Here is a 22,331-nt window from a genome sequence, read left to right as displayed (position 1 = left end):
AACTGATTGTTTCTCCCACCATCCATCCTTTCCTCGCTCACCCCCTCCTCTTCCAGACTGCGCAGCGCCATCTGAAAGAACTATGATAAAACACTATTCCACTCCTATTAGCTCGACTTCCACAGCCCATCTCACATTCAGTCAGCTGCCCCCTCCTCCTGCTTTTTCTTTACCAATTCCAACCATTTTCACCTCTCAACCTCCTCCATCTCCTCTCCTTATCCACCCCCCCCGCCCCCCTCAAAAAAATCAACACATGCTACGGCAGTGATAGAAGAAGTAGTCTTATTAAAAACAAGGAAAATCCATTTGGAGGAGATGTCTGCCGCTTCTTCCAGCCCCCTGTGAACTCTCTCGAGGAGAAATGCCCCACATTTCTCCTCGCCACAGCTTAGTTTTACTCCGCTCCCCAATTTTTCCTGCGTTCTAATTATTGCATCTTATTTCATGTTTTTTTTCTCTTGACCCCCCGCCCCCCCCCCCTTGTTAATAGATTGGTCACCATCATGTACGATAATAACAATTTTCTATATTAAAAGACCATTAAAAAATCCCAATTGGACCATATTCAATATGTATTGAATTCATTTGCCAAGATTCTTCATAATTCACTCAAACTTGATTTAGTAATATTGACAATTATATGGCAGGAGGTGTGGCTGCAGTGGAACTTATACAATATCAGTCATCTCAAAAATTTTAAATGTTTAAAGTATTTATACCAACAGTGTGAGTATGTGTGTGTGTGTGTGTGTGCGTGCACTATACCCTCTACCTATTGTACAGGAAACATTTACCATTTTTGTTCAGTGACCTCAAACCTATAGTGGAGGTCCATTCAGTTAAACTAATGGCTCGGATCGATTCTCAGCAGCAGCTTTCGCAGTTATAAAATGAATCACTGCACCACTTCCTGTCATTTTCTCTTTTCTCTTCCTGATTTCTCCTCTCCACATCCCTCCCTTCTCCTTCATCTGTGGCTCATTTCTCTCTCTCTCGCTCTCTGTCATTTATAGACCCCCCCCTTTTTTTTTTACCCCTCATTCCTCCCTCCAGTGCTTCTCTGCCTCTCTTGCTACTCCTTCTGCTCTGCCATCATCACAACATCTGATTAACATATGTCTGGGCTTTCACTCCTTGTCAGCTTGCAGGCATCTGCACACATGCACAACCCACACATGTTCGCACAGTCTCCTGCGCCATATCTATATTCCAACGATTCTCCTTTTGACTGCATTTGCATCCTTTGTGTGTCTGTGTGTGTTTGTGTATGTTTGTTTGTGAGCCAGAAAACCTCACGTTCCCCAGTGAGTTGCTGGAAATGCCAGTAATGGAGGGGAGAGAAACGGATGGAGAAATATAATGATACAGAAGGAAAGAGAGATTGAGTGGAGACAGATGAAAAAAAAAAGAATGTGTGTGTGTGTGTGTGTGTGTATATGTGTGTGCGCGCTTGCGTGTGCTGGTAAATAGCAATATCTCCACTTGCTCCCCCCCCAAGACCAATCGCCCCTAAAATTACCCACATTCACATAGTCTTCACTTAGCTTGTGTTTCCTTTCATAAAAAGACAGCGATAGAATGGATTTATTTTATTCAATAAAGAGCTTAACTTCATATCCCACTTTCCAGTTATCGAAATCAGAGATCTGTTATTGATTATTTTCAACAGGAAGGCCCGCCGCAGTAACCGTTACCAGTTGATGGCCATCGAGGCGCGTCCTCATGCCGAAGCATTTTACCTGGAATCGGAAATCATTTCATACATGTGGAAAGGAGGCGGTTTTCTGGAGGCTTTGGACTCTTTTTACAAGTCATTTGTTCTCAGTCATCAGTCCCAGTTTGTCTGGAACAAATTACCACCTCATCGCACAACAACGTCTAATTACGATGAAAGCGTCAACAGCCAAACCAAACACTTGGGTAATTGTCTCTCTAAAACACATACTACCACTGATGATAAAAAATTTAAAAAAAATAAAAAAAGTGTTGCAAGACTGCTGCGAAACAATGTCCATATGATCATTTGCATTAAGCTATGATTTGCGTTATAATTTCACCTTTTCCTTGAAATGGCTTTCACTTTTGAAACTAGTTACAAGCCACAGACATAACAGCTAATTTAAAGAGTAAATTTTTTATACGGTTATTTTTATCATTATTATTGTTGTTATTTAGGCTCTCTTGGGGACCTGCTTTAGTCTAAATTCAACAAAAATGAGTTGTCAGGACATCACAAGGAGATTGGGTCATGGAAAAAGGCATCCAAAACGTAACCTACACTCCCTTAACCCCATATTTAGCCTATTAAAAAGTCACTTTCAATACATGGGTTAAAATATGTGCTTAAATTTGAGACGTTCAAATAAAGGGCATTCTACATGCAGCTGCATTAAAGTGAATAATCACACACAGCTTATGAGAAGACAAAGTTTTGCTAAGGGGATTTTAATGCAATGCAACGGCTGTTCTGTGTGAGACAGAACGGTCTTCTGTGTGTGTGTGCAAGCATATGCCTGCACATTGTGTGTGTTTATGTGTGTGAAGTGGGGGTGGGCTGGCTTTTATAAGAAAGAAGAGAAGTGACTTTCTTTGGAAGACTTGATAAACTCAATAGAGCTTTGGAGGACCCACTCAATGATGAGTCAATGAGTTGGACTTGAATAGTGGGGGTGAGTGAGAAACACGCAGATTGCTCTCTCTCTCACACACACATACACACACACACACACACACACACACACACACACACACACACACAGAAGTCCCCTGAGGCACCCTCCTCTGGCCACTCAACATGTGTAGGTTTAATGGAATAGTCGGATATGTGACAGCAAAAAGAAGAAAGCCAGAAAAGAGGTACCTATTAGCAAATAAAAGAGATGGAAGAGGATGTAAATCCAGAGTTGTGTTTAGACTGACATGAAGCGCTCTCTCTCACACACACACACACACACCCACCCACACACACACCTCTTTTCTATTCCTTTTCTTGTCTCTTTGACCACTGTACCCTGCTTGTCTTCTGCCTATATTTGATGTGTGATTGTCCGTGGTTGTGTGTGTGTGTGTGTCTGTGTGTGTGTGTGTCCGTGTGTGGCCTACAGAACACACAGCCCCACACTGCTTACACCCCAGTGGAGACCATTAGTGATTCTCCACTTGACACACAGGGAAAGACACAAGAAAAGAGGTGTAGTGAGAGTGGGAGAGAGATGAATGTGAGGGAGAATCAGAGAGGAGAGCCAGTGACAGACTGGTTTACAGACACACAGATGGGAGGATAAATGAACAGTATTCTGGCAGTGCTGGTGCAATACTGAGAGAAAAGGGAAGGGAACATCAGGGCAAACGTCAGTACTCTTCCTCTCTGTGACTTTCTGCTTCTCTTTCACAGTCAAAGGATCGACCAAAGATGGCCCGAGCTTTGCTGCAATCTGATGTAACGCGCCAGAAACACAGTCTCAATACCGCGTACCAAACATCGTCATACGCCTGTCATCGAACTGAGGAGAGAGTTTTTGTGAAATCCTTCCAAAAGTCTTCAGCAAGGAGAATATGTGTATGTAACGAAAAAAAAAAGTTGATAACTTGGTGATATAATTGATCATTCATCATTTCTTTGAGTATATTCATCCAAGAGCCAATAAAAAAGGGAGGAAGAGAGGACATGAAGGGATATATTAGGTTAATGTTCTGCTCTATATTCTTAATTCACTGCTTCCGAAATCTCATTCTGCCTCTTTAGCATGTCGGTTACATCCAAAGCTTACAGATGCCAGTCGAGAGGCAGCGCTTTACAGACGTAGGCGCAGTTTCATCCCTCATCTGGAGTCTAAGATATCGCACCCGTCTCCGTAAAAACCCGAGCGGTTGTTGGGGGAAGTCAGTGGTCGAAGCAGTTCAGAGAAAGGACTTAGCAGTCTGTGATGGCGGACAAGAAGATCTCATAAAGAGATAAACAGATTATGACTTATGTGTTTCGGGCATGGGAACACTCTAGAAAAATCTAAATTATGGGCTCCGGTCATCAATGACGTAACATTACTTTAAATACTTTTAGACTGGGCAATATTTATATATACTGAAATCATCAAACAGTAATATCACATAGCGACCGTTATGCATTATTTTCTGGCAAAGAACATATATCTATGTAATTATTAATTTATCAATGATTTATTGCAAAATCTCAAGTCTAATCAAGTTCACTTAGTAGCTTTCAAAGCCTCATGAGACACCACTAGTTAACTGTTACTAACCTTCATGATCATAATGGAGGAATCTCCAACGCTACCAAACATTAACTAAAACTAGAATTCATCCAAAAAAAAAAAAAAAACTACAAAAAATACCAAAAATGAGAAAACAACCTAAATGTGTAAAAAAAATAAATAAATAAATAAAAAAAACTCCAAAAGAATGTACAAAAAAAAAACAAAACTCAAAAACCAAAATGGGGACGAAAAACAACTTTAAAAAAATGAACAAAAAATGGAATACCTCATAATGCTTGTGAGAACTAGTTATGTATCTGGTTAGGGATTTCCAAGACTGAAGCAAGGGCTGTAACAAATATAGAAAAGAGGTTTCTCATTATTGTGGTCTAAGTCTTACATATCGCTGAAGCCTATATTTAAGGGGCACCTGCCAGTAATGAGTCCTTCATGAATAAGTTGTGGTCACTGCCCTTTATTGCATCCTCGCTTCAGAGTCGACTGGGGCCTAGCGCATTATTTGAAAACATCTTTTAGTATTATATATATTATTCATGACCAAAAATAAGCACCGAGTGTCTCCTTATCACTAGAAGAGGTGAGAGGGAGAAAGATGGAGAGAGAGAGAGAGAGAGAAAGGAGGTTGAAAAAGACACAAATGAGGAAAGAAAGAAGAGCTTGTGTAAAAGGTAATGGGCCACATCAGACACTGCAGTCACTGCGCTCGCCTCCTGGTCACACTCTGCTTGGGAGATGATGTGTGTGTGTGTGTGTGTGAATCAGGGCTGCATGTGAACAACAACCCTGAAGGAAGGGAGGTTACATATGGGATTGGCCTTTGTATGTGTGTGTATGTGTGTGTGTGTGTGTTGGGATGGAAGTGAGAAAAAAAGGGAGCTGCAGAAGGAGAGCAAGTGAGAGCGAGTGTAGACGAAATGGTGCAATCAGAGGAGCAAAAAAAAAAAAAAAAAAAAAAAGCGAGTGAGAGACTCCCCATGTGTGCGGCAGGTCCCCAGCCATCTGGACACTCTACTCATCTCCCCCTGCTCCCCCCACCCCCGCCGACTGGTGTACTATTCATGGCGGACCCATTTCACCTTTCAATGTGTTACTCCCTCTCGCCACAATACATGCTAATGAGGTAGAACAAATGACTTTTTTGCAAGGGGTGCTTGCATGTGTGCGGGCCTGTGTGTGTGTGTGTGTGTGTGTGTGTGTGGGAGAGAGAGAGGGTGGATGGGTTGCAAAAATTCTCCCAATCACGGCGACTCCCTGCCAAGCTGCTCAATTAATCGCTGTAAGATGTGTTAATATTCACATCAAAACCAGTTTTGTTTGTTCACCTGAATAAATGCGCAGATTACTCGCGCATGATCTTACTTCTCGTCACAAATTAAAAAAGGATTTTGCTTAAAAATATATATAAAATATAAGAAATTGGGACTCGAATGCAATGCCCAAACTGTCTTCAGATCGTATAAGATTGATGATCACAATTGATAATGCCTTAGTTGAGTTTAGCTCCGGTGTCCTAAACCAGTTTTATAAATCCTTACTTACGGCCACCTTTCATTTATCCATTTATCTAGCATCCAGCGACTTTGGCCTGCTTCCAATCTGATCAGCTGAATTGGAGGGGCGGCTGTCGGCTGAGACATAAGAGAGAAGAGAGAGAGGCGTGCGTTTCCACCTCTCTATAACAACGATGACACAAGACGAATGTAGTGCTTGATATGTTGTAACAGCACTCGAGAAAGACACAAGCAACATCAGCCAGAGAGGTAGTGACACAGCGAGAGGCGAAGGAATAATAAATAAATATACAACAACCGAAGAAAAAAGGGTTCCAAGGTGTTGAAAGACAGAGGTGCGAGATTGAATGTGGGGAGGGAAGAGCGGCAGGGAGAGGCCTGGTAGAACAGAAGCAGCTGACAAATAAAGAAAGTAAAAACATATAGCGATGCAGACATGGTGACAAATCCGACAGACCAAACACCCCCGAGGTGCGTCCTGAAGTGAGGAGTGTCTCCTGTCTTACTCTTAACTCACTAGGTGGCGCTAATACATTTTCGCACTTGCTGAAGTTTTTGCCCTACCCCTCCTCCTCGCAGCTTGGCGTTCGGTTGCCGCTAGCTAGTGAAGCTCTTTCGGTGACCACCCATTTGCAATGCCCACCATCCAAGTATTTGCGTCATCAATACCACGGTCACGTCAGAGATGAATCCAAAGAAGGGGAAGAGGGGGTATCTCTGCATCCCGCAATCCGTTTCGCCTCAAGTTGTTTTTGTTTGGCATTTGTTTATTAATGACAGACAGAAATCTGTAGAAACTAGGCTGCACCTCAGATCGTGCATAAAATGGCAAATACAGTTTTCATGGAAATTGGAGTATGGGCGCCAAAGTAGAACGCGCACAAAGGCAGCTTAAACGACCCGCTGCGTATTCAGGCCGAAGCCAAACGGCGAACTGTGGTTAATGATTGGCTGACAAAATGAGGAGATCGGAAATGAAACATTAAACAGTAATGAGTCTATGTTGGCTTGGATGCGTTCTGTAGAAGCTCACGGATTGGATTTCCAAAGTAGGCTGAAAAGTGACACCAACCGGGGAAAAGAAAATGAAGCTACCAAAAGGATATTCTGGCCATGAAAGGACCTCTAAGATTCGGTGATCACGGCAGGAAGAGGAATATTATCAGTTTTTTGTTCCCCATAAGTGGCAAGAGGACAAGTAACCATGTACAGTAGATTACCTTCTCCATAAGAGAAAATAGGGAATTGGTAATTCAAGCCAACATCACCAAATAATGCTGCTGACTTGCAGTTGCTTTCTCAACTAGTTCTGCAAAGAATGCAACTGTCTACACTCAGAATGCCTGCAGTTGGGATTTGTCTTTATTTTTGGTGATCGAAAACTCATCGATATTCCCAGGAGTGACCTGAGAGGTGTTTTTTTCTGGATGATTGACTGATGATTTTGGATATATAATATCACTTCATCATCTAGTCCTGGATGACATTGTATCAGAACAAATTTGAATTATGTCCGACATTGTGCAGTTTCTTTGACCTTGACCTCTTCTGGACAAATCTTGGTTAATTCTTGGGTGGAAGTAAACATTTGTATCAAACCTTCTTTTCTTTTCTCCCTATTGAGGCCTTATTGAGATATATTTGATATATTTATATATTCCTGAGAGCGAATGAATACATCCTAAAATAACACGACGCCTCCGTCCACAGCGGTCTATGGAGCTGAGGCATAAAAACGCTTTCTTTTAACACGACATCTGTACTCTTTTTTTTAAATGACTGCCATTTTCTCAAAATTTGCATGATGTTGTCAGTATCTGTTAAAAAACAGGGGAAAAAAAACAACAACAATCGATCGCTGCTAGATTGGTATGTAAATGCACGCTCTTCCCCATCTATCAATATTTGCTGTTTATCTCTGGAGCTCAGAGAGTTATTCATCACGGGGTGTCAGATTTTTACAAGTGAAGCACATTTTATCCTACGGCAACTGATAAAAAAAACCAAAGGCATTATTAAACAATTTCAAGACTTACAACTACTTAGAAAAAAGTAGCCGCTTCTACAAAAATAGCTCTACAACTGGCTCCGCAGAAGATATAATGGACTGATGGAAACGGCACGGCGGTTCCTTTGACTGGTAGAGCAACAGGAACCAGGCCATTCCTGGCTCCCCTCTCAACCCCCAGGGCCCGGAGCCCAGCCCAGCTCACCACACAATGGGCCGTCAGAATGAGAGGAACCGCCGGCCATCCAGAGATAGCCCTGCTGGTCAGGAACCAGAAAAGGAACCAGAAGGAACCTTGGGGTGGGGAGGAGGGGGGGGCGGGGGTGCTCGACACAAGAGAATGGGAACGAGGCAGAGGAGAAGGGTGGGGATGGTTCGCTGGTCAGGGTCAGGATGTGAAGGGGACAGTTCTGTGTGTCCCGAGCAAACACACACTCACAGGCACTGGGGACTAATACGGAGCCCCGCTCTCTCCGGGGCCAGGATGTTTTTGCTCGTTTTCAGGTAATTAAAGTTTGAGGAGCGATTGTGGCGTGGAAGGCGGATGCAGGATAGTTGACGGTGTGGGGAAGAGAGGTTGGAGAATGGTTGAGGGACTCCTGGCCCCGCGCCTGACCTCGCTGTCCTGGCTCCTGCCCCGAGTAAGTGAACTATCCTATCAGGCTTCCTCAGACGGCGCCCGGGGCATCAAACGGTGAGTGAAAACAGGCTCTCGCAACACCGGCCTCCAAACTTTCAACATGGAAACAGTGACATGTCCAGGGGAGAGGACGAGACAAAGAAGATGGATCCCAAGGTTGTCCGGATCCCCCTGATCCGACCAACTCCCTACACGATTTTGGGTGTCTTTAGTAAAAACACACATCCATTCAAAGGGAGCCCTTCTTGTTTCCATGACAACTAGCGCAGCAGATACGGTCTCCAAACTGTCAAAGGATGCGCACATGTGTGTTCACCAAGTCTGAGCGTGCAAAGGAGAAAGGGAACAATGGAAATTAAAGGAGAAGGGAGAGAAAACCACGATCACGTTGGAGGGGAAAAGTGAATGGAGAGTGAATGTTGAATAAAAATAAAAATTAAATGCCTTCACCATTGGCATCTCTTCTTTCAGTAACTCTGAAGCAGAACAACCGTGTGTCTGGCTAGTAAAATAAAACTGTCCTTGACTTTACCTCTGGCAAAAGTGCACCAATGCTGCTGCTGTTGTCAGACAGAAAGACTGGGGATCTTTATTTACATCCAGCAGCCAGAGCCTTCTTACATCCAAACCAGTGGTATCACATAATCTTTCCCGTGGATGGTTTACATCAACACAGAAGCATAATATTAAATACCGTCCCGTTGACATATTGCAGGGTGCAATTGAAATTGCCTAAAATGCAAAGAGGCTAAACAGATAACATGCAGGACTATCGCAGAAAAGAGTTGCATTATAGGTCTGTATTGATTTTCATGAAATTAAAAACAGCATTGCCCTGGGAATCGCTGGGAAAAGAAAAAAAAAAAGAAGTTCTTTTGGCTTTTGCAAGCTTCCTTCCACATACCATGAATGCAACATTTTCTCAACCTCTACATCCCTTTCCACTATAATTCTCTATTACATTTGGGCAGGCAGTTATATATAGCATTCTCTGTGGCCGGCATGTAGCTGTGGTTAAAACTGTCTGTGTGAACTTCTTGGCAAGCGGCAGTTAAATATAGGTTGACTGATTTCATATTTATTTTTCTCCGCATACTGAAAAGCTTTCCAGCTTAGGAGGCAGCCCGCCATTTTTGGCGGTGGAGACAGAGAACTTCAAACAAACATTATAAGTCCCAAGCTTGTCTCCAAGCTCAGCCATTTGGAAACTCATAAATGTTGTTTAAGATCGTGAACGAGGTCTCTCACTCCCTCTTTCTGTGGTCTGTCCCTACCTCTGTCTCTGCCGCCTGACTCTGCGGCCTCTGGCGTTGGTCTCCCTTGGTTTCGAGTCACTTGCAAATATGTCCCACTTAGTTTTCTCCATTTCCCACTTTCTCTGTTTTGCAGTGACTTTTCCTCCAACTGACTAGAGCTAAAAGGCTTATGAAAAAATCCAAATACACACACCTAATATTACTGCCATCGATCCAAAACTGGAGATATTTTTCCCACTGGTCTCAAAAAGTTCTCCAAAAGTCGTGTGTCTTATCCTTCCCATGTCACCTTGGCACATCTGACACCCTGTTACCTTTCGTCCTCTCCAATTTGCTACTTTCAGCAACCAAACTCATTTTCAATCACAATCTAATCCTTACAAATCAATGCTCTGGGACGAAATCGACCGACGACGCACACTCATTCAATTCACTGAGTAAGGAACGGTCTGGCAAACAGAGACGCAGATACCCAGTTCGGTCCTCGCTTCAAGACAATATTATTACTTTTTGTTTTTAGTTATTAGGTGGTTGCATTGATCCTTGCAAGCAGTCTAACTTTTAAGACAAAGTGTGGACCTCGCATATAAAATGTTCCATCATTTTTTTTTTTTTAGTTCAGAGACATGCCTGTATCGCACATACACTGAATTTCCACCATGTGTGACGCATATTAATACCTTTTTAGTTTAAACAGGGGAGTCAAATGGATCATGACCCCCCTGTGTTCAGAGGCTTTAGTAAATTATCAAGAGCAAATGAATAAACTTAGCCACAAGTGTAATAGATTTTTAAGTGGTAATACTGAGCAAACAGGGAATCGGGGTAAACACAGATGTGTGTGCGTGTCTGTGAGTGTGTGTGTGTGTTCAAACCCCTGAGTGTGTCCTGCACCCTTGATCAGCTGGTGACTCAGTCTTGTTATTGTCCTACCAGGCAAAAGCCTGGGGCAGAGCACGACTAATGCATTAGTGTCTTTGGCAGTTAGGTCGCATCTGTCATGTGTGGGTACATGTTTTTGTGTGATTGCGTCTTGTAGCCTCGGGCAAAGTGGCAAAGCCAATGACTCTTGTGTTATCCGTAGAGCCCCTGTGTGCGTCTGTGTATTTATTTATTTTTCACAAGTGCAACTTAATCAAGACGCTGATAATTGTTTGTGTATAAACATTTTGTGCATGTTTAGTGGCTAATTAACAGAGAGTTTAACAATTAACTTTCTTCATAAAATTGGATCTTTATGAAACAAAACGAAAAACATTTCACTTCGATCAGTGAGTGAAAATGTAATATTTATAACAATGAATTTAATCATGCAACTCAGGGTTAATGCTCCTTTTTATTAAGTTCTAGGAGACTGCGTTGTGCTACAGTCACAACAGTGACTTGATGGAACATAATTGGCAGTGAGAATGAGCTCAGCAGGCCTTTGTTAAGTGGCTAAATGACAAAAAAAAATAAAATAAGAGTAAGTACCTGTGTAAATCGTGTGACTGTTGCGCTCAAGCACGCTCGCGATGAGCAGATGCAAAAATATCAAGGGCAAATTCGTGAATTTCCGTCTACGTGCATATGTGTGTTAATATGCCACCATTTTAGACTGACAACTCTACCATATGGTGCCGAGCAGAATGTTTTGTCTGCATATTCCACTTCTTTCTGTGGTGTCTGTGAGCGATTTGGCGAGCGCACACCTGTGTGTGTCTTTCCAGATACGGTGTGTGTGTATGTGCATTTGATGTGTTCCCCGGCACTGTGTGTACGCAATGGTTACATTTGCAAACATAAAGTTGCAGCTGCGCCACAATCACGATCCTTGCGCAGCTGTGAATGATTATGTGGACAATTTAAGACAGCGAGAGAGGAAATCACAAATTAATATTGTATTTTTTTTTTTTTTGTTTTGTTTGTTTTTCTCATCCATGCTCATCCAGATGTAATCCTGAATAAAAGTCCATCTTGCGCTATGTGAGTTGATACGACACATCTCGGACCCTTCGGCCCAGAGAAGCAACTCCCTGGTCTTTGCTCCTTGATGGGAAGCAGAGGCGCAGACAATGACCCAGGGGTCCATCTCAAATAGTTAAAGGGAAGGGGCTTTCCTCTCACTAAAGAATCCTCAAACTAACATCTAGGTAGTAATTTGTCCTCTCACAGGGGAGGCATAAAACCAGAACCCCAAAAATTCTTTGCAGTTATGGAAAAAAAAAGTCAAGAGAGAACAGAAAGGCAAAAAAAAAAACGAAAAAAAAAAAAAAAACTTTATCTCCCCCTCTAACTGAAAGTTATTACATTTTCTGAATGGTATGACTTTCTAATGGTTAGCATATGTGAAAATGTGTGCGCAAACAGAGAGAGCAGTAGTTGAGCCTCAGTTAATAGCACAAGCAGAGGGGGAACTGGGAACCCTTGGCTTATAAAGGATACTTGTTTCCCTGCCACACCGAAAACCAGATGTTGATAAAGAGACATAGGGGGAACAGAGAAGACAGATGGGCAAGAAATTACCATCACATGGGCCAAACATCTTGAAACATCTGCAAAAAAATTTCGGAGCTTACAAGGGGAGATGGATTTATGCTCTCCTGGATTTTTTATTGCTCCATGAGAGCCATTCTCCTTCCTCTCTTTCTTTCGGTGTTACCAGATTTAAATCACACTCTGGAGCTGTTTATACCCTGGAAAGGCCTGGATTCTTCCACAAATGGCTTTATCGTGTACAGAAGACAAACACGTCTGCACACTGCAGGAGCTATAAAACTTCACAGAGGAGACGCGGCATCGAGTCCACACGAGTCCACTATCATGCTGACTAACTTGATATGAAACTCTATAAATGTCAAGGTACATTGCGAGGCAGGTACTAGTGTGTGTAGACATTTTGCATATGTGGGACCGAAAACATAATAATTCATAATATAGATTTACAAGAGGATTGTGGTAACTGCAGAGGCACAAAGTCTGGGCTATTACTAAGGACAGAAGACAGGATGCTAAACCCTGGAGGTGAGGAAGATCATTTTCTTCTGATTTTCAAAACTATTGTTGCTGATGGATATTTTTTTTAATTCCCTTTTTTGCCCCCCCCAAAAGGAATTTCTTCTATTATTTTGAAATCGTCAATTAAATAAAGGCCGGGCCCAAAAATGACTTAAAAATAGACATTTTAAAAATGTATTGATGTTTTGTGAATATTTCGCAAATAGTATGAAAGACAAAGAACAGACTTCATCGCTGAACCAGCAATTTCTCTTTAAACCAAAGACTTTTATCATCTCTTTCACAAACAAATAAACCACTTTTACGGTTTGATCATTCTCTATATAATCTATTTTTGAGAGCAAAAATGCCATCAAACATCATTTTTGCTGCGATGAAATGGACTGTAATTTTGTTCCTGGAAAAAAAAAAAAAACAGGAACCGGGAGCACTTAGTGTTTAACACTTTGCATCAAGTGCTAGCACCAATTCAGGCTATTGAAAGTTAGATGGGGCTTGGAGGGCCGTGAGAGGAGGAAAATACCAGGGGGGACGGGACTCACAAGAAGTTAAACAAAACGGGGCTTTTACTTGGCCCCATTTTGTGAAAATTGACAAGCTCCCTCTATTTATGTGACCCCCACTGTCTCCTCTACCACTCTCTCCCTCTCTTATCCCTGTTTTGCTTTAAACCAATTTAAATAATGGCCCTTTCTAGAAATAAGTGACATTTGGCGTTTATCATTTGTGGCACCTGCTGTCGGACTGACAACAAGATAATCGGATGGAGCGAGCAGCCGTCGTCCCATTGTGCCATCCCCCTGTTTGTTTGTGACACTAACCACAACAGCTGGAAGCCCTCTATTCCTACAATACCCATCATGCAAGTCAAATCCAACCACAAAGGAAAATGGAGCCATTATTCGGTCGGAGGGGCATAATTGTAACCGGCAAACGCAGGAAACAATGATTTTGTTGGATCAGCTGATGGCGGATAAAGGGCCCTGAAACAACAGCTTGTCTGCTTGCACCTATCAAGTGTATTTATATTAAATAAAAACATCCTACAGAGCGTGTTGGGTTTCAATGCCTCCTCCTACAGACTCACAATGTTGACTCAGACCAGGCAACATAAAATATGCTGAGAATATTGCGAAAGAGATATAATGGAGTGACGGTTTTCTTTCAACACCAATGCATGACATTACTTTGCGGTCAGTGTCTGCTATAGATCTATAGGAAACTAAATGTGTTAAAAAAAATGCTTATTTGCAAAAAAATTTTTTCAGTAGCATCAAGTGCTAGCACACAGTTTTAAGTAGAAGGTTTTCAAAATCGTGGGGAAAGAGGCATTACAAAACGGTCAATTGGTCAAGATTGACAATCTAAAAAAAAAAAAAAAAAAACCTTCCAAACAGTGAAAAAAAAATTGTAGGGAACAAAATGGGGAACACTTGCAAGAAAATTAATTTAAGTTTGGAAAAAAAAAAGAAATCATAGAGCCATAGCGAAATCATAATCAATAATAACCAGGAGAATACTAGGGATTGCATTTGTTATCTTCTTCTTCTACATTATGGTGATGAAAGCGGCACGGATAAACTTGTTTACTTATATCTAATATGTCCCCTTTTCCATATCCAAGAAAATCCTGTGAGGTTTCTCAACATCACAAATTTTCCCCGAATTCCCCTGATGGTGAGATGTTCGGTCTCTCTATTATTTGAACACAGAGCCTCCTCCACCTCCTCTCACTGGTGGTAATTGACTGAACATGTCAATACTCGGAGGGACGAAAACAGAGGGTCCTCTGTCTGCATGCATCGATCCACACCTCTCCTTCTGCTTGCTCCCTGCCTGCTGATCTTAATTACACTTCTTTTTACCAACCTAGCTGCTTCTCCACTCCAGTGCCTATCCTGCTTTCACATATATATATATATATATATATGGAGAGAGAGAGAGAGAGAGAGAGCGTATCTTCTGAATCCATACATCAAAATTAATGAGACAACGTGACTGTAAATCAAATATCAAGGGGATCCAATGTTGGTAACACAATCATAAATTATGCAAAAAAAAAAAAATGAGAAGACAAAAAGAACGATTTTCTCAGGTCAACATTAACAATGTGGAGTTTTTATGGCGAAGGCAACCTTGGTGGGGGTGATTAAAGCTGCTAAGGCGTGACGGGGGCCGAGGTGTGGTCCCTCCCCACCCTCCGCCTCCGTCGCTCTCATTCCCTTCCTCTTTCTTTGTGCCTTTCCCTGCCAATTTGTCTGATTTTCTGCCTGTCTCTTTATTTGTTTTTAAAGTCTTTCTTTGCCCGCCCTCTCATCTCAATCTCCCTCTCTCTCTGTGTCTAACGTTGGCGTCCGTTTGTGTGTGTACACATGCACGCACACATGCATGCACACAAAGGACAAAAACAAATTTTACGGTCAGGTTTTATGAACTGGTAGCAAAGCAAGCCAGTCCATTCTTCAACAATTGTCCTCGGGAGAAGACTCCTAATCACACAGTTTCACAGCTCATACTCGCCATCAATCAAACCTGTCTATGTGTCCTCTACATTTATGTAGGCTAGTGTGTGTGTGTGTTTTCTCAAACCCAAACCTTTCCCCATTCACCAAAGAAAAGGACTATGAGAGATAGTGGTACATGCATGTGCCACATTTGGCTTTTTATACTAAGAAATTTACAAAACACTACTAGTGTGCACACACGCACACACACACGCAAACGTCTCTCTCTCTCTTTCACTACCATCCCTGAATCCCCCGCCACCTTCTTTAAATCTACGGATAATAATCTTTAAATGTAAATTGGGTGACAGGTGAATGTCGAGGAGGCGAGCGATAATGGGTAACATCTTCACTCGGCCGCGCTATCGCTGCTCGCCATCACAAAGGAGCGTCCATTCAATGCCGTTCCCTTTGGCAGAGTGCAAGGAGAGAGACACTTTTGAGTGTGTCCTTTTGTATTCATTTGACACACTGTATAGACACCTGCATGCGCACTTTTACGGTCTCTCTCCCCTTCGCACACACACACACACACACACACACACACACACACACACACACACACACACACACACAATCACACACACACACAATCACATCCAGTGTTGCTTATCTTTTGGAATAAGACGGCTTGTCAGGATGGCACATTGTATAAGTGTGTGTGTATGTGTGTGTGTGTGTGTGTGTAAGGGGAAGGCAATGTGCATTAGGGCGATTACAATATCAGCAGACTCCAGATGGAGGCAGGAAAATAAACAGTGGGAGAGAGAGAGAGAGAGAAAGCAAGAGAGCAAGGGGACATCATGCGAGGGAGCCTAAGAGAGAGGTTATGTGTGCGTGTGTGTGTGAGGGTGCGCGTGTGTGTGTGTGTGTGTGTGGCAGACTGCCTGTGTGCGATACAGTTAGAGAAAGTGAAGTTAATTAGCGACTCAATCTCAGTCTATACAGAGGACAGGGAGAGAATGTGCATGTTTGGGAGCGCGCGCATGTGTGTGTGTGTGTGTGTGTGTGTGTGTGTGTGTGCGTGCGTCGTCCTGCATTATTCCAGTAACTCTGAACTATGTGGTAGATGTAATGAGCATCTATCCAAACAACCGTCTTTCTATTATGGGATGTTTCAAACCATCCTTCATCATGGGTCTTGAATAACTCATAGCATTTAAACTTAAGATGTCTCAGCTGCATCGGCGAGACGCCACGACAGATGCCCCGCCGCCCTACTGGTCTCTGCTTTATGCGCCCTATAAGTATCAGGTTATCTGAAGAAAAACACCAACAAGGCCAATAAAGTCAGTTTGTGGAGCTCGGTGTTGACTTTGACAGTAAATAAGTCCCCCGTAAAGGCCAACTCACAGCAACAATAAAACAAAGACCCCTTCGCTCCTGTGAGCGCGAGGCTTCAGCGCACACGCTGACACACAAACACAACGTGAGGAACTTACGCGCATCTCAGTAAGTCCTTTTATAACACTACTGCTCTTTCATGGGTGATGAAATTCAATAAGCAGTGAAGAGAACGGCCCTCTCGCTGATAACCATCATGGACCCATCGATCGACACGGCCATGCGTGTGTGCTTATGCGCAAACACGCACTCTATCTATAATTCACTCTGGTACTTGATAACAGACGGCTCTGAATAATCGGAGCAGATCTATACATCTTAAAGGAGTGGATGGAACATTGGTTCTTGGTGCCGACAGTCGGGACTTGATAGCGCGCCCCTCAAATCCCCAAACTCCATATCGCTTACGGAAATGCTTCAGTGCTGTGGCGTCCTTTAACATCCTTTAAGACAAAATTCAATCAAATATGGAAATTATTAATTTTCTCGTATTTGACGAGAGAGAGATGGAAACAAAGCCCCCTTGTTAGGATCCATTTGCGGTTATGCAACAGCCATGTTGGCAAGCCTGCCAACTCCTGTCAACAGCAAAGCAAAAAGAAAAAGACAAAGAAAAAAAACACAAACAAGGTCCCAGTGACACCATGTTGCCATAGAGATTGGGATACATGGGTCATAGTCTCATCCTAATACATTGTGATGAAATACAAATATACTACTGCAAATTGGTTTGGCAGCACACTGTGATGAAGACATATTTGTTACTGACTATTCTTTAATCCTGCAATCGTTTTTAATGTTTTCTTTTGTTTGTTGTAATTCTTTTTCCCTTCAATTTTTCATTCCTCAAGTCTAACATATGGATTCATACAAACAAATTTGATGCATGAAATTGTTTGGACTCTGCAAAATAAACTAGGAGTCCTTGAGTGATTGTGTTTTTCTAACTCATCTAATAACAGGACGCTTTAAATATTTGGATTTTCTGACTGTTTGGTAAAATTCTCATGATTATTGAGCTTTCACAACTGATGGAACGTGCCTGTTTGAGATGCTGCCGATCCCCCCTTCCCTCCCAAAAAATAAAAATAAATTAAAACACAACAGACATTAGTACGCATTTTGCTCCGTGAGCAGTTTTTACTCTAATTAAAACTGAAACAATCCAAGTGATGCAATTTTTTAAGGCATCATGAAATGTTCCCGCCTTCAGTGCAAATACACCCTGGGAGAAATCTGACACGTGCAGTTAAGGAAAACAACAACAACAACAACAACAAAATAACAAAAAAAGACAACACAAAAAGCCATGCAGATCATCCCAGAATCCACACAGAGCTCAGCGCCTCTGCCATGTTAACTGTGTTGAGTCATCTCTGCTTATCCACACTATTTCAAACCTGGATCCCATCCAAGCATCTGTGTGTCATCCTTAAATGTGCTTTCTAATTACATCACAGAAATGGAGGCTCCATGTTACTGTGCAAAAGGGAAAATCTGATTTTTTTTTTTGTTTCCTCTCTGAAATATCATTATTCTAATTGTTTGAGTGTGTGATCTGAGAGCCGTGTTTGGATGCAGCTAAAACCACTGGAAGGGTATTAACTGTGGTTTTCATCAAAGAAAAAAAAAATGCAAATAATTAAACCGATTGCATTTGTGTGTGTGTGTGTGTGTGTGTGTCATTAGTGCCACGTGTCCGTGGCTCTATGCGTGCCACACACACACAAACACGCACACACACACACACACACACACACACACTCCTCATCACCATAGGTTGTTCAACCAAGCCAAGCGAGTGAGTTTGTATGCCTTTCTGGCGTGAGTGTGAGTGTGTGAAAAAGCGAGAATAAAATGGCTGCCATCATTTTTTTTTTTTTTTTTTTTTTTGCGAGGCCACGTCTGTGTGTGTGAGCAGCGGTCTGATGCATTTGACCCCGTGGCCCCGAGAGCAGGGGGGAGGAAGGGTGGCGGAGGAGGCGGAGGGAGAACAGGTGTGAGGCAGGCTGGTGGCTGGGCAGATGGCCCCTCATGCTAGCTGATGCTGCAGAGCCTGGACCACACTGAGCGGCAGCTAACATTAATATAAGACTGGTTATAAAGTCTATGTGCATGTGTGTCCACGTGCACGTGCGTGGACACAGCAAACACATAACCTGCGCAGACACACCATGAGCAGCCTGTATAATTCACTCTCCTCTCATCATCAGCTTTGTTTACCTTTCATTTATTCCCTCGCTCTCTGTCTCTTTCCTTTTCCTCTACACACACACACACACACACATGCGCGCGCACACACACACTCATACACACCAGGTGATGGTCTTTTCAGTATGTTAAAAAAACAGCATCACATGATTGATAGGGTCAGTCAGGTTAGCCAGTTGAAGCTCTAGTGTCACAAAACAACGGATGATAAGAAACCCTATGATGAATCCTAATTCTATCTATAATGTATGCCTTTTTTTTTTTTTTACAATAAAACAAACAAAATTCAAGTGATTTGATGAACGGATATTTCTTCTTCCATATCACCCTCTATATTTTTGCATGCATTGCTCTCACCGTCCCAAAACTGTAATCCTCTCCTCTGCAGTGAAACACTCTCTTTATAAGACGTTCAGGGATCTCCAAGGCTTTGGATGGGACTTTTGGATCTGGCTGTGGAGGGTGGGTGGGTGCATCCCAGACCCAGTGGGTTTCAGGAGATGCCACCCCCCCCCCCCCCCCACCCCCAAATCCCCCTCCGTCCAAAAAAACACACACACAAAAAAAAAAAACAACTCGCAAGTCTCCACTTTTCCCAGCCAGTGCAAAGGATCCCTCTGGATTGAAACGCACGGCCGGACCCTTTCATTTGGAGAGGAGGGTCCTCCCTGGCGCTCCGCGCGTCGGAGGGCGGAAACTTCACACGGCTCCGCGGGGATGCGTTTGACAGTTGCGGCGTGGAGTTTTTTTTTTTTTTTTTTCCTGGACTGGAGGACGTTTTTTTTTTCCGTACAAACTCTGTGCGGGGAACCATCGTACTCCGATGGCGACATTAGTTGAATTGCGAACGCACATTACTGGTTTACAACGCTTGAATAACACAATGTTTGATTTATTGCTTATAACAGAAGGCGAAATCATTATGGGGAGAAAGGGGGCAAGGATTTCAGTGCATTCCACCGCAGTCGGTGCGGGAAAGCGGAGGAAAAAGCTCAAATCTCCTTTAGTACAACCGCGTATCCTTTCAAAAGGGATGTTTGACCCTCTAACTCTGAAAGCAACTCTGCAGCCGGCAGGGGTCCGGCTGGATACCCGCGTCTCTCCCGCATTTCGGAGAGAGAAAACGCAACAAAACTATCCTCTGAAGAGCACAGTTATTGTTCAGAGAGTGAACGCGGTTCAGAAAATGCGGGAGGAACATCACCGCGTTTCATCGACGGGACTCGAAGTCGTACTGTTTCGATTCCCATTGGAGGGACACATGTTTGCAATAACGCACGGCAGACGCGCAAGTCGGCGCCTGCTAGATTTTTCATCACAAATAAAAATATAAATAAAATAGTACCCAGTATTCAGTGAAACGGCGTGAGCGTGTGCGTTTTTTTTTTTTTTTAAATCAGTCCCTCCACATCTGGAGCGGAACAGATGTTTACATTGGCGCATATGAAACAAAGCGCCAGTCAAAGTGCGGGGATCTTAAGGCAGCGTGTGTGTATATGTGTGTGTGTGTGTGTGTGTGTTTAACGCAGCCCGATTTCTTTCTAATTTCGGCGCATAAGATAAGACAAGACGGCCGACTAATGTCATGAAAGGATATATATAATACCTATCTATATATCTATATATATAGATATAAGGGGAGTCACTTACACTGAAAAGAGTCAGAAATTCCCACCATGCGGCACGTCGATGTGAGAGGCTTAAATAATTTCCAGACTCCGCGCCAAAGGTTCCCCTCGGCGGTCCGCTCGGGTCGGGCGCGGTGGCGGCGTACTTCCAGCGGCTCGGGGAAATGTGGGTCAAACTCCGACAAAACAGTGTGGTGGTGGTGTTGGAGGAGGAGGGGGTGGTGGGGGCTGGAAAGGGGAGGGTGGTTGAAGGGGGTGGGGGGGCAGCCTGCAATAAGTGATCAGTCACAGGAGAGAGCCGGGAGCCTGGTGGACGCGCAGAGAAGGACCGATGAGGAGGAGATGGAGAGGCAGGATGCTGCCGCCGCTTCCGCTGCTGCTGCTGCTGCTGCTGCTGCTGTGCGCCCTTCTTAACTCTCCGTCCGCACCTTCTCCCCTCCGAGTGCCCGAATGTCTCAGATGAAGGCTGGATTCTGGAAAGGACGAACGTATTCTCTCTCTCTCTCTCTCCCTCTCTCTCTCTTGACTCCTCGGTTCGGTGTGGGGAAGAGGAGTAGCGGCGCTCTGCCTCCAGTCGGCGGTGCGCAGCAGAGCCAGGTGGCGGTGGGCGGGACTGAGGCGCTGCTGAGGAGGAGGAGGAGGAGGAGGAGGAGGCGACTGGGCAGCAGCCAGCATCTGTGTCCTAGAACAGGTTGGGGGGGGGGAATGAAGTGTTTTCTACTGTATCTCTGGCATTGGAAGGTTTTTCACTTCTTGAGCTCCAGGGGAGTTTTGACCCCCAGGGCGCATGCGCAGTCACCCATTGTTCCCTTTCAAAATAAAAGTGTGATCTTTATGCGGGTGAGATGATGTTCAAGTCAACCTGCAGCATCCATGGACCTGGAGACAGCTGAGGCCTGGCTGAGCAAAACAATAACAATAATAAGCAGAAAGTCTCTCTCTCTCTCACACACACACACACACACACACACTGTATCTTTCTCTCGCCTGAGAAGGCCCAGACTGGCCTGCAGTAACCCAAGGCGAATGCTCTCCCCGGACCATCTGGAAGTCATCTCGCCCGCAGTCAGTGAAAGCACAGAGCAGAAGCTAAGTTTACAACTTGGTGATAACAAACAGTCCACTTGAGCTGCACGGCTGAACAAGTCATGCACCATAGCATGTTCGTAACATCTCATAAATTACTTTTTTTTTTACCCTTTTTTCTGTCACAGAGCGAGGTCTAACTAACGCAAAACCTGATCGGACTCAAAATCTTTACATATTAAGTGGGTGGATGATGGCTGTCAGAAAAAGCATGGAAAGCACATGTGCTTGTGATGCAAAATATTCCTCTATGTGTTTTGTTGAACATTTATGTTTCTGACTTATTACTATGTTAGCATTCTGCTTACAGTGCTATTGAATAGTCGTCAACGAGCAGCTGCGCTTCACGTCAGTTTTCCCTCAGTTAAAAAAAAAGAATTTGGAAGAAATGAAAAAAAAAACTACAAACCAGATCTTTAAAATATAAAACCCTGATCTGGATCAGTTTCACACTGACTAACATACATGCTAATGGTGACATTGGCTGAAAAGCAGTTTTCACCGGAGACAGATACTGCAATTAGGTAGTAGAGAAAAAAAAATAGTTTTAAATGTGTTTCACCTTTAAGTAACGTTTCCTGCTTTGTGTGTCGCACACTGGATGCAAACCACCCATTGAATTATTAGTGCACCATCAAATGCAGCTTATTGTTCCCTCAGTGCAATATCTGTGGGGAGTGGATGATGCCATTAGTGGCAATTGTTTGCAACAGTTCAGTTGTGTGTTTTCTCTTTCTCCACAGCCCGCTCCTGTCATGTGGATTGCTTCAGCAGCAGGTTACATTGTTCCTCAAAGGGAATATGCACAGAGGTCTTTTCTCGCACTGCTGCAACGACGAGCTAAGAGCTACCCGAGGGTGTGAAAACGTGCACGAAGAGAGGACGTCGGACGATAAGCGATCCAAGAA

General features: G+C 43.4%; 1 protein-coding gene across 4 annotated transcripts in view; it reads right to left on the bottom strand.

The window, feature by feature from the left end:
* Nucleotides 1–20,540, bottom strand: part of runx1t1 (RUNX1 partner transcriptional co-repressor 1) — a 62,484-nt gene extending 41,944 nt beyond the window's left edge. For all 4 annotated transcript variants that reach the window (XM_086177705.1, XM_086177707.1, XM_086177706.1 and 1 more), the window contains exon 1: nt 20,360–20,540. In XM_086177705.1, coding sequence (XP_086033831.1) covers nt 20,360–20,387 — 28 coding nt within the window. In that variant the 5' untranslated portion in view covers nt 20,388–20,540. The remainder of the gene's footprint in view (nt 1–20,359) is intronic.
* Nucleotides 20,541–22,331: the final 1,791 nt, after the last annotated feature.

The sequence above is a fragment of the Fistularia commersonii genome, chromosome 30, assembly GCF_037954325.1.
Source record: "Fistularia commersonii isolate RoL2024-O1a breed Wild chromosome 30, RoL_Fcom_v1.0, whole genome shotgun sequence".
NCBI lineage: Eukaryota > Metazoa > Chordata > Actinopteri > Syngnathiformes > Fistulariidae > Fistularia > Fistularia commersonii.
This window is presented reverse-complemented; position numbering and strand designations above follow the sequence as displayed.